At 41.8% G+C, this 13,472-nt stretch overlaps 1 protein-coding gene across 2 annotated transcripts; it reads right to left on the reverse strand.

Annotated features, from left to right (window-relative positions):
• Positions 1–563: 563 nt before the first annotated feature.
• On the reverse strand, positions 564–12,061 carry NEK2 (NIMA related kinase 2). 2 transcript variants are annotated; one of them, XM_029229349.1, is made up of 8 exons: positions 11,871–11,966; positions 10,480–10,697; positions 9,970–10,210; positions 7,787–7,869; positions 6,916–7,042; positions 5,523–5,742; positions 3,963–4,088; positions 564–1,168 (listed from the first exon to the last, which is right to left on the reverse strand). In XM_029229349.1, the coding sequence occupies exons 1-8, from the start codon at positions 11,964–11,966 to the stop codon at positions 942–944; spliced, it is 1,338 nt and encodes a 445-aa protein (XP_029085182.1). In that variant the 3' UTR covers positions 564–941. The 2 variants fall into 2 exon arrangements, with proteins under 2 accessions (XP_029085182.1, XP_029085183.1); XM_029229350.1 differs by lacking the exon at positions 564–1,168 and adding an exon at positions 3,361–3,593 and having other exon boundaries at positions 11,871–12,061.
• Between the last annotated feature and the right edge of the window lie 1,411 nt (positions 12,062–13,472).

The following is a 13,472-nucleotide window of genomic DNA, read 5'->3' on the forward strand; positions in this document are numbered from 1 at the left end:
ATGCCTAAATATCATAAACACAGACTCCCTCCAACTAAGATCAACAAATACAAGCGACATGGATACAGGAAAACTAAAGAATTCTTTTATTTAGTGAAAAAAGAGTGCGCAAATGACAGACAGCTCACATACTGTTAAACAGGATAAAAAGGGAAAGAAAAAGAGTAGAGACATCATAGTGATGGATTTTCACAAAAGGTGACAGATTTAAACTACAGAGCAAGGGGATATTTATAAGCGAGATGTCAAGGTATTAGTGACCAATCTATATCCAATTAGGTTTTCTCTAAGCTCAAGGACATTTAAAACCTCAGACTTAAATTTTAACTCTAGACGTGACAATTGTAAGCACACCACTTCAGTCTCTTAAAACTTCTAAGTGCTGCTCCTGGGTAAATATCTTTTTCTAATATTATTTCCCCACCCCAACATATAGAATATAACATTTCATGTTCCAGTAGTAATCACACACAGGATTAAAAACCCAACTGGCCAAGAAAGCGTTATTCTTTCTATGAAGCGTTCTTTACAAAAGAAAAATGAAAGGGGTGGACATTGGTACCTTTTTTTTTTTTTTTTTTTTTTTTTTGCGGTACGCAGGCCTCTCACTGTTGTGGCCTCTCCCGTTGCGGAGCACAGGCTCCGGATGCGCAGGCTCAGGGGCCATGGCTCACGGGCCCAGCCGTGGAATCTTCCTGGACCGGGGCGTGAACCCGCGTCCCCTGCATCAGCAGGTGGACTCTCAACCACTGCGCCACCAGGGAAGCCCCATTGGTACAATTCTTGCTGAAAAACAGCAAGAGTAATACCAAACCACCCTGCTTACTATAGAAAAGGCACGGCTCGCAGAACCAAGTATACAGGCTACAGCAGTAGAATACCCATCGCGAAAGGGCTGGCAACATTAAACACTGTACACAGGTCTGTGTCTCTGGGTCAGGCTAGCGCATGCCCAGGATCTGTCTGCTTTTCAGTTGGTAAGTTTTTTCAATGTCTGACAGGGCTTGAGCGCGAAGCTGAGCAGCATGAAGCCTTTTTTTCAGGTCCTTGCACTTGGATTTGAAGGTGAGCTGATTCTCAGAATTCTCACTCCTCATGACATTCTCCTTACTCTCCCCACTGAAATGAACTTTCTTCTTCATTATCGAGGATGTAAGATCAAAAAGTTCTTTAGAAAAAAAAAGAAAAAGGTTTTTGAGTTTCATGAACAGGAGATGAACTCCTCCATACTTATCAAACTTACCAAAATATTTATTGTCAGTTTGCATGTGAAATCTGGGTACCTGTTTATTCTCTCTGGGATAGAAGTGTTAAACAAAATTCAACCAAGCAAATATTAAAGATCTTACTGGCTTTATTCAACGATTCATGAATCGGGCAGCACCCCATCCAGAAGACAGAAAGGAGTTCTAAGGAGCTGTACAAAAGGAAAGGCTTTTATAGGTAGAAGGGGGCAGGACCAGGAAGTTATACCAGCAAAGGGGGGATTGTCTGTGGCAAGGTCACCGTCCTTTAGGGGACAGCAGGGGTCTATCAGGCAGATGACCTCACTAGTGCTGACCAGGTAATTCCAGATTAACTGGTTTAAGATTCCATTCCTGAGAGAGGCTGAAACTGAAAGTAAGTTAGGTATTAAGTCCTGATTTGGTGACATTTGGTGACCAGTGACTCCATTTTGGATCTGTTGTCTCTTTTTTAACAGGTTAGGGGCATGAGGTTGGCAGAAATCAATCAGCCTTTTAATCTGTAGCCAAAACTCAAGGAACCTATGTTTTATTCTCTCACAATCAACATTCCTCTTAAGGTTAAATGCACTGAGGATTATGGGCCACAATATAAAACTTCTGGAAACCCATGTTATTTATCTCTAAGCTTGAAAGCAAGTGCCATTCTACCTAGAACACAATTCTTCCAGAAAAGTACGGAAGCAGAAGCTCTTTTTCATAGCGAGCACCTACAGTTTTGGCTAAATACTTAAGAACACATTTTAAAGCAGCTTAACTGACCAGAAACTTCTTCCAAAAAGAACCTAAGCAAGATTCAGCATGGTAAAAGTAAATCGAGTTAACAGTGAGTGAACTGTACTTTTAACATGAAAAAAATAATAATCTACTTAAAGTGGCTACACTATTAGGAACTGACAACTATCTGGGGGTTGGGGGCTTGAAGGTTTGAATTCTAAAATCTTTTTGTTTTTCCTTTGCGTTCATTTAAAGGAAATACGTTCAAATATTTACTGAGCTCACTGTATGGGTCGTTGTGGACCAAACAAAGGCCCTATTGTGGTAGGAGGAGATAGACCATAAACAAATAAACAAGCCCACATGAGGAATACTTGAGGATGGTATGTGCTGTGAAGGAAATGAACACGGAGAGAGGGAGACAGAGGTGCTGGGGGTGTTGGCAGTGATGAAGCTGCATAATAAGTGACTTCTGAGCAGAGACCTGATGAAAGTGAGGAAGTAAGAAGTCACGTGACTATCTAGAGATGAATGTTCCAGTCCAAAGAAATGGAGACGCCCTGAGGGAGGAGCAGGCTGCACAGAGAAACGCTGCCCTCCGACTGTCCCAACTTCCTATTTCATACACTGCTTCTCTGCAAAGCATTTTAGGAGATTGCTTTTAGGCCTCAACTCCGTTGTTTCAAATAGATCCACCTTTATTACCACAAACACCTATACATTTGTAAACAGACAGTGTCAACTGTAAATCCTACTAATAAGACAGTTTTATAAGAAAGTGTTTAAAAAAAGAATTAGTATTTCACTAAACAGACTAAGTAGAGCTTTTAAAAAGATGCTGTTGCTTACTGTCATGATCTCAATTTATTTGTTTTCCTCATGTCTGAATTCTATAGCCCAAGGATGGGGAGAGGATATTTCCAACTGTCTTGAGTTCACAAGGGCACCCCCTCCCCACCGCTTTGTTGCTTTTCTTAGGGCTCTGACATGCTCAGTACTTTAAAACACCTCCTACCCACATTGGACACCATTCCCACAGCTCATTTTAAGTCTTTGCCATGATTCACATACCGGTAGATTCTTCTACCTACGTGTCCTACGAAGTGAAACATCATCCTTCGCCAGCTCTTCTCACCCTTTGCTCAAAGACTCTCAGGGAAAGATGTAAATAAACTCTTTGACTGGGAGAGCCGTCCCCAACAGGACCTTCCATATAATTCTCGGCAACGGGCTTGATGCATGACACTTACCCAGATAAAAATTCCTCCTCACTCTATCACAGTAATCATGATTTAAGTCTAGTTTATCTTTATGGATGGCAGTGTGGAATCTAAGAGAAGCTGAAATAAATATTATAAAAATACTGAAATGGTAGATAGCAATATTGAGAAAAAAGAGATTTACTTCCATCACTGGTTTCATTTGTTTCCATCACGTATTACAGAGCATATGCAGGTATTAAGCAGTCACACTTTGACATACACGTTTCAATTGGAACGGGTCTTAGCAAAGATCCAAAAGTGATGGCCTATTCTACAGTTGGCTTATCACACCTTTTAAGCCATACTTTCTATGAAGGATGTGGCAAATATGAGTTGGTCGTGTGGTAATAGTAAAATGCTAGGATTTTCACTTGAAAATGGAGAGAAATGTAGAGTTTTGAAAATATACCCAGAGAAAAACCTGAAAGGCACAGCATTTTTTTAAAATGAGCTAGTTTTTAAAAATAAATATCAAATACTGAACACAGTTTGATAAAGCAAATAAAACCGAAGATGAAATCATCCTGACTCATTGCCTCATGTCTCTGATCACAGTTAAGTCAGTCATTGCTAAAACACAATTTTTACCTCCACTGAAATGCATATATTCAATTCACTCCATCATAAAATTCAAGACTCTGGAAATTTAAAGGGCTGCCAAAGCCACCTTCGGGGCAACGCTGGTGCCCGTTTCCTCATTTGTGGCACCAACTTCTGTTCTCTGAGCTGGTTCTCATACCTGGACCACCCGCCAGAGACAGGAACTTCTGGTCCTTCAGCAGGCTGTAATTCCTCAACAGACTTTCTGCTCTGGCCAGCTTGTTCTCTGCCAGTCTCTCACGAACACAAAGCTCACGTTCCTTCTCTTTAAGAAGGGAATGGAACGAGAAAGAAAGAAATTAACAAGTGGCATAAACAATTCACATTTGGTAATCTTACTGCTTTTCCTTATCGCTAAGGCTAACAGCCTGACCTCCGATGAGTCATGTTTTGTGAAGGGTTTCCTACTGTATACTCCAGCCAACCGGACTGTTCCCGTTTCATAATGCTGTGTGGTTAGTATGTTGTATGTTGTCTTAGGTTTTCTCCTAAGGACTGGCTTAAGCACAAGGACAAAGTCAGCTTCAACCTTTGGTTGTGATTTGTGGGAATAACTCATGGGGGAAAACAAAGAGCTACTGCCATCCCTGCTCTCCGCGGAGAAGGGGCAACAGTTCATTTTCCGGGCGTTACCCGGCTGCGGTACAAACCCTTCTCCCTCTGGGTGAATGACAGCACCCAAATAGAAGGGAAAAAACCACAGCTCAGTTAGGTGGTACTAACAAAGGCTATTATTTATTCATGGCCCAGCATTCAGAGAGTTCAGATTTCAGCTGCTTTGTGAAATTACAAAACACTCGGGAAAGTTTTAATGAAAAGTTTTTGGTTGTTTGTTTTTTGTGGGTTTTGTTTTTTTTTTTAAAGAATTCTTTTGACAGAAGAGACAAAGATTTTCAGGTAAGCACAGGCTGTACCTCCCACAGACAGCGTATCTCACAGTACTAGACAATTATCATTAGGAAGTAAAACATTAACAAACGCATTTAGATGCTTTGTAAGTACGTTTAAATAGAAAAACACTTATGAAGTCTGCATTGGCATTGAGCTGCAGAAGCGAGATTGGGTGAGCCATGAGGGGGGAAGGAGACAGTCGCAGCCCGTCTCTTCCCTCGATGTCAAAATGCAGAGCTGCACTGCTGCTGCTGCCTTGCAGAATCCTAAAACCTGGGTAGCAGCTCTCACTTTAGTGGAGTAGACAGAGTTTCAACATCAAAAACTCATTAGCACCCAGTCCGTCAATACCCATCAGAGTATTTAAATATCTTGTACCCACATGCTCTGTGGAACTGCCCAAATACATCTAGTCTTACACACTGTAGGATTTCAGACCCGGGCTGTGTTGGAGCAGTGTATCAGAAGGGAGAAGCGCTGGCAAATTCTAAGAACTTCTTTACAATGGGAAACCTCAGGGTCCATATATTAAGAAAGATAAAGAAAAGAGTGACTCTACAGTACAGTGTGATGGCTACTGTGCTGGGCTGTCACAGTTAGGGCCCAACAATGTGACAACAGCTGATCTCAGAGAAAGAGGCTCAACGTGAAGGTGCAGCAAGCTTGATGTGCATATCTTGGTTTCGCAAGTATTTATAAAAACCTTCTAATAGAACACAGACATGAGATCCTCTGTTCAGATAGATTTTCACATACATTAGAATAAGCTTCCTGGAGCTCTCTGTGCTTCACCCCCACTCAGACTTACGCTCCAGGTTTTCTTCCCTTACTCTGAGGGCTCGCTCCCGCTCCTGTAACTGTATTTCCTTCAGTTTCAGCTCACTCAATACAGGGCTGGAGTCCTGCAACTTTCCTGGTTCTCCTAATTGCCGCCCTCTTCTCTCAGGATTTCTCCTTTGCTCTTCTGCAACCAAGTCTGCTATCAAAGGATTCTCAAGAATTTCTTCAACAGAAGGTCGATGGTAATCCTGGGGAAAAAATATTCGGTGTTACAGGCACACTACATAATGGACTACTCATCCTGAAAGAGCAGTTACATTTAAAACAGCATATATTGTAGAGCTGATTCACTTTGTTACACAGCAGAAACTAACACACCATTGTAAAGCAATTATACCCCAATAAAGATGTTTTAAAAAATAAATAAATAAATAAAAATAAATAAATAAAACACCATATATTTCCAAGGCAAAAGAAAGGACTCCTTTACAGATGGGTCTTTTCTTTTCTTACTTGCGCAGCATTATAGTTCAACATCTGTATATACTACAGAGTGATCACCACCACAAGTTCAGTTACCATCCATCACCATGCAACTGACCCCCTTCGCCCATTTTGCCCATTCCCCCCCGCCCCAACACACACACATGGGTCTTAAACACCTGAAAAATAAGTTCACTGGTGGCTTTAACTCATGAGGTTCTGGGTCCACAAAGTAATGCAGATTTTAACTTACCTTTGTTCCCCTTTTAACCTAAGAAGGCTCAATCCCTGTGCTGTGCTGGGTAGCGTTGCTAGGGTCGGTCTGTTTCAGGGCACGTACTGCCCTTGCATCTCCAAACTACATTAAGCAGGGTGCTCTCTCACCGACCTTCAATCCTGTTACTTCACCTGCATCCTTCCTTCTCTTTGAACTCCCACAGCATTTAACTCTATTCTTACACAGCCTGATCCCTAGGACATCTCCCTCCCCATCCCACTGCCAGATTTTTTTCTACATAATCTCTTTATTTCCCCTCTACTCTTTTTAGTCAGCCCTCACCCACGATTTCCATCTCTAATGATCTCTAATCTCTCAAAGCTAGAGGCAGAGTAATAAGGTATTATTCCTGGCCCCTTCCTGTACCACCTGCCACTTTGAGGTAGGCAAGGACAAGGGGAACTGAGGATTTGGATCCTTATTGCAATCTCTCCTTGCTACCAACCATCTGTTAGCATGGCAGAGTGGGAGGAGACACAAAGAAAGCACAGAAGGCAGGCCTGCAATGTGCCAAGGATACATGTTTTCACTCGTGGTAACAGTAGATTTAGCTAAAGAAATATATTTAATGTTTCTTTAGACTCATTGCTCCACGAGAGGATACACTGCAAAACTTAGCTGAGAGATGGAAACATACAGTATATCATCTTATAAACTTTACCTTTAAATTTAACATCCTTGTAATAATGTCATTTAATTCATCAGAGTAACGATACGGAATTCGCCTGAATTTGCCTTCTCTGATCTTCCCAGCTAGTTCTTTCTGGTTGAAAGCTGTAAATGGAGGCCTGGAGAAAAAAATTTTTTTTTAAATGTAAAAATGAAAATATATAAGAAGAAGCAAACCAAAAGCAGAGTTTAAGGTCCAGTTTGTATTTATGTTTCTACTTCTGGGATCTTCTTCTGTAGCTAAGTTTCCCAACCTTGGTACTACTGACATTTGGAGCCATATGATTCTGTTATGGGGACTGTCCTGTGCATTGTTTAGTATGTTTTGCAGCATCACTGACCTCTGTCCATTAGATGCCAGTAGCTATCCCTAGTTGTGACAACTAAAATGTCTCCAGACATTGTCAAATGTCCCATGGGAGGCAAAACTGGGGGGCAAAATTCCCCTTCGCTGGTTGAGAACCACTGCTCTACAGAATACTTTAGAAGGGAAAAAACAGAAAGAAAAAAGGGAAAGAATCAGAACTCTTTCCTGTCCAAACCCTAGACTGCTTCTCTAGATCTTTATTTCATTTCTTCCATAGGCTTGACCTATATGCTCTCCCCTTGAGCTAAGCTCAGTCTAACAGAGAAACATCTAACCAGGTTAGAAGCTTGAACAAGTCTAGATCCAGCCTCAGGGATTATATTATTAATTTGTAAATAATTTTTTTTAACCTGTCCATCTACCTTAATTTTAACCCACGGTATGATTCTTTCAGACTTGAATGTGCATGGATGCTCAAAAAGCTGAACCTGGTGAAAGGTGACAAATCTCTCTAAGTGTAAACCTCAGACTAAAAATCTGTCTTCATTATACTTACATTAATGCACACAGTTCATACAGCAAGCAACCTAGTGACCAGATATCTGACTTCTCATTGTAGGACATGTGATTCATTTGCTCCTTAAGGGGGAAAAAAAAAAAGGTAAGAAAATAGGAGTTTAAAGTTCATTTTGTTTTAAAACTTATAAAATTAGTCCTGGGACAAAAATGGAACCGTAAAGTTTGGTAATATTCACTCAAGGAAAAGAAGGGAACAAATTTTATATTATAAATATTTTATATCTATAACAAAAATTTCAAATACAAAAGGCTGATTACTCTTACATTAGATCTTGTATCATAACAACAAAAAGATGGTACTTTATACTTTATATTCAAATTTATAATGGAAAAAAGGCAATGATCTTATCCTAATACACTTTGTCATATATAATTCATTCACTTATTTTTCATTCGCGAATATTTATTATGTTACTACAGGCAAGGCACTGGCAAGTTAAAGGTGAACATGAGATAGCTCTACCCTCTACCCTCAAAGAATTCATAATCTAGAAACTCCATTTTAAAAGGACGAGAGAAAATTCTAGAATAACATCTAGCCCACATTTAAATGAATATAGACATAAATGGCTAATTGAATCATTCATTTATATATTTTTCCCTTAGTCCACTTATATACCACAGTAGTAAGTAATATTCTCACTTCCTATTTTAATTGTTTGCCTTTCTTCCACACGTACAGTAACAACAGTCCACCATGGCTCTTATTCTCAACAGAGGGCACAGAGGCAAGTACTGTACTGAAATCTTCAGAAGTCTTCTTCGTAATTTAAAGTCCAACAGGGGAGTCTGGTACCACTTCCTGACAATCCCATAGGGAAGGCTAAACTGATCTATTTACAAGGGCAGGGGGGAACAGGAACAAAAGAATTGTGCAGGTTTCAATTTTTCCAAGAACCACCTCTGGATAATTTTCCTTTATATCAAAGGCTTTCTATTTGGAATCTGCTCCAGTGAGTAAACGACACTGCTCTGGCCATGTCTAATCTGAGTCAAAAACAAAATCACTGGGCTTCCCTGGTGGCGCAGTGGTTGAGAGTCCGCCTGCCAATGCAGGGGACGCGGGTTTGTGCCCCGGTCCGGGAGGATCCCACATGCCGTGGAGCGGCTGGGCCCGTGAGCCATGGCTGCTGAACCTGCGCGTCCGGAGCCTGTGCTCTGCAATGGGAGAGGCCACAACAGTGAGAGGCCTGCGTACCGCAAAAAAAAAAAAAAGCACTAATTTACAAAGTTTTATACTGTAGTCAGATTGGTTAACATAACTAAAAAAGACTGAGAAAATCCTGAAAATGTTTGTAACAGCTAAAAAAATAAATCTCTCTCCATCTTTATCTGCTCATCTTTCATATACAACACATTGGTGCTATCAATTATTGATTCAAGCTTTTCAAAACTCACTAGAGAGCCATAAACAGTTCATACCCTTTGACCCAGAAATTTCATTTCAAGAGCTAAACACCAAGGAAATAACCAAAAAGGAAGAAAGAATAATTCATACAAAGACATGCATAGCAGTGCTCTTTAGAATGGTGAGACATTTTGGAAACAAAATATTCAGCAACTGAGGAAACAGGTAAATCGGTGGGCTCTGCAGCTGCACTGTAGGAAAAGGCAATAAAAAAAGAATAAGTACAAAAAGTTAACACCGCAAAAATATGTTGTCAGAAGTGAGTGAGCCTCCTAAGCCCTGAATCTCCATGCACAAGAATCATCTAGAAGGTCTGTTAAAATACAAAGTCCAAAATAAAAAGTGGTGGAGGACAAACAAAGAAAAAAACAGTTGAGTGCAAAGACCTGTCCAGAGATCCAAATTCACTGGATTTGGGGCTCAGGACTCTGCATTTTAAACGATCACCCCAGATGAGTTCCAGCTGGTGTCCAGGACCTATGGCACTTTGGGAAGTGCTGCTCTTGAGGGCAGAGACAAAACCTATCTCATCTTTGTGATCCCAGAGCTTAGCACTTGGTAGTCATTCAATGAAAGCTTGATTTATATTGCTAATACAGGAACTTAATGGTCTGGTGGTCCATTTGGAAAAATATAAATTTAAAATAAAACAGTATTGTTAATTCTTGGCTATTGGATATTACTAAACAAACAAAAAGTTGAGTGTTTAGCATTAAGATGTTTAAAAAGCATCTAAATTCTGAAATACTTACAGGAGACATATAATAAGGTGTGCCAACAAATGTTTTTGCAAAACTCGTATCGTGGTTTAATATCCTAGCTAACCCAAAGTCTCCAAGCTTAACGTTTTGCTTGCCATCCAGGAAAACATTGGCTGGTTTCAGATCCCGATGCAGCACAGTATGACCACCATCACTTCGTCTGTGACATTCCTTTAGGGCCAGAGTCAACTGAGTCATCACTCGAAGAACAAACTCTTCATCCAAGTATTGCCTGAAATCAAAGCAGTAATATAGCCTATAACTTCTGAATAAAACCATAACAAAGATGGGATGATGTGAATTATCTAGTTTTCAAAGTGTACACATAGGGAAATAAATTGATATGAAATATGGGTGCTGACGTACCAGGGATTTTCTAAAGTACCGTGGACCCACCAAACAAACACCAGAAGACTCTTCCGCATTACTAAGTACTCTGTCCCTGATCTTAATACAGGATGCTTAACAGAAGCAAAACTAGGCCCATTTAAGAGATTTTACCTTTCCTTGGTCCCCTTTGTAATTGCACTAGCCAGGTCCCCTCCTTCACAATATTCCATTACAATGTACAGTGTTGTGTTGGTTCGGTCAATAATTCTATCATAGTATCGGACGATATTTGGATGCTTCAGCTCACGAAGTAAATTCACTTCAGAAACAAGCATGTGTTTCTCAGCTTCTGTCATGGAGCCATAGTCCAGTTCCTTCCAAACTAAGATCTGAAATAAAAATTTCCAAGGCACAAATAAACTCATTATACTCAAAACCTTTTTAAAAACTTTTAAAAATTACTTCTCTAGTAAGTAGATCATACAGTGACATCATCTAATGTAGTTCAATGAACCTAAGGACCCCTGAGTTTACTTCCATAATTTTCCCCAATTTTTCAGCAGTAAATGATGCGACAGAGAGTGACGAGGTACATTAGACCTCCTCCAACCCCCTAACCTCCGTTGCTTAGTCAAAGCTGGTCAAAGCTGGGGCAGAGGTAGTCAAAGTCCTCGAGCATTCCAAGTCAAGATTTCCAAGGTAAGAGAACTTAGTAAAGGTCCTTCCGTCAGAGCCAATTTCCTCTCCATTGTTTCTTTGTGTAAAGTCTACCTACACACCTTGGGAAATCTGAATCCAACAATTCGAATAATGGGTATTTTAAATGAATTCTGACTACAAGACATAAAAGTTCGACGTGCTGATGGTCATGACCGAGAGGGCTCTTCTTCTCTAAAAACAGCTCAGGAGGGCTTCCCTGGTGGCGCAGTGGTTGGGAGCCTGCCTGCCGATGCAGGGGACACGGGTTCGTACCCCAGTCCGGGAGGATCCCACATGCCGCGGAGCGGCTGGGCCCGTGAGCCATGGCCGCTGAGCCTGAGCGTCCGGAGCCTGTGCTCCGCGACGGGAGAGGCCACAACAGTGAAAGGCCCGCGTACCGCAAAAAAAAAAAACAGCTCAGGAGTCAGCTAGCTGTCACCAACTGAAGGCCCTTAGCAGGTCAAATTGGGAAAAAGGAAGAAAATGGAAGAGAAAGGAAAAAAGATGGAAAAAATATATATGCCTATAACATAAATATATAAAAATGCGCAATCTCATGTAAATAGCAAAGCGGTGTTATGTATTTGACAATATTCTATTTGGCACATTCTATTAATTTTATTTAAAGATTAAGGACAGATTCACAAATGAAAAATAAAAAGGAAAAAGGGACACAGTTTCCCATCCCTTGAGAGACCCAGGACCGACACAGACCTGAGGGGAGATGGCTAACTCTTCTGAGCACCCTGCTTTCCAGACGCACAGCCTCAGGCCCCTCGCTTCCCTTCGGCGGCAGAGGGCGCGCCCCCCGCAGTTTGCACAACCGCGGCGGGGGCGGAGACAGGCACCGAGCCCGCGCTCACCTTGCCATCGCTCTTCCTCCGGATCTTCTGGCAGCGGCCGTAGGAGCCCGTGCCAATGGTGTACAGCACCTCGTAGTCCTCCGCCCGAGTCGGCATGGCCAGACCCGCGCAGGACACCTGAACGTCGCACCACCGTCGCGGATATGCAGCCACCGAGTCGGAGACCTCAAGCCACAGCGCCAGGCCGCCCCAGTCTCCAGCCCAGTTTAACCGTCGCGGGCCCCCGCCTCGCAGTCTATTGGCCTGCGGTAAGGCCGCTTCGCCTCTCTGATTGGCTAAGAAGAACACAACACCCTGGGCATCTTGGGAAAAGTGTATCGCTAGGCAACCGCGTCGGCGTCGGTGTCGTCGTCTGCTTCGGACGTCTCGGGAGAAAGGGGCGGAGCTAAAACCAAAGAGAGGGCGGGGCACAGAAAGCCGCAGTGACAGGCGGTTCCCCGCCACCCTGTTCCTCTGGCTGAGGTCGCCAAGGCAACCGAAGTCCAGAGCGCTCTTCAGACTTTTCTGCTCAATGCCTCAACCAGCTACCTTTGCACTCTGACCTCTCACACAACCCATTCTCTGTACGCGCCCTCCTCTCTCAGGTTCCTGTACCCTGAGCCCGGGGCAGGGTTACGCTAAAGTCTGGGTGAGAACTGAGTACAGAGATGAAAAGGACTGTCTCTCCCTGAAGGGTGCGCAAATAAGTGCTGACAGTGCTGCGGGACTGTGTACAGTGCTTGCGGGACAAGCACTTTACATGTATTGTAAAGTAATAAAGCAGGAATTGGCGTTATTTCCGATGAGGAAATGGAAGCACAGGAAGGTTATAGTATTTGCTTAGTTCCAACATCCAGGAAGAGAAGAATAAATGCAAAAACAGTGGATACTCATAGTAATGATTTAAAGTTCACACATAACTTTAGGATGTAGTCCTCATAGAGAGACTATATCTTTGAACACCAAACTTAGAGGCCTGTTTAACATGCAGAGGGTGTGTACAAAACCTCAGGGTGCAATATGGAAGTCCCTGATGTTTTGGAATACCCAGGAGAATATGGTGGCTCTAAGGCAGAGAGAGGTTTACCTTTAAGACTCCTACAAATTTTTTTTTTTATTAGAAAAGACTACCAAATAGGTTATAAGGGGTGCCAAGCACATAGTTGATTGACAATACTTCATTGAATGCAGCCTTTTCTGGGCATGCACAAACACTTTCAGCTCGCCCAGCCAGATGGAACAGTCCCACTTTTACCTGGGAGAGGGGACCTGGAGACCTCCATCCAAAGGTGGAGGAGTACTTTACAAGAAGGCTAATAATTTGGCAATGCATAAATAGGTCAATTTTCTTTAAATATCTGATCAGCATGGGATTGAAAATAACTTGATTTCCTATTAATAAGAATTACAAACCTCTTTATGTTAAAAATAAGGAATTTATTACCTGCACTGAATATAACATAATTGGAATTGCCAGCCAGGAGATTTTTAAAGTAACATTCAAGGGCACTGTCTTACCTCAAGGGAATGGAACCAGTTTAGTTTTCAAAAGTTATGTAAGGAGCCACAAGTGGCTCAGTTAATTGGCTTTATATTTTTTTATTTTAGTACCTCTTAAAGATT

The sequence above is a fragment of the Monodon monoceros genome, unplaced genomic scaffold (assembly GCF_005190385.1).
Source record: "Monodon monoceros isolate NGI ecotype Baffin Bay Population unplaced genomic scaffold, NGI_Narwhal_1 Super_Scaffold_18, whole genome shotgun sequence".
Taxonomy (NCBI): domain Eukaryota; kingdom Metazoa; phylum Chordata; class Mammalia; order Artiodactyla; family Monodontidae; genus Monodon; species Monodon monoceros.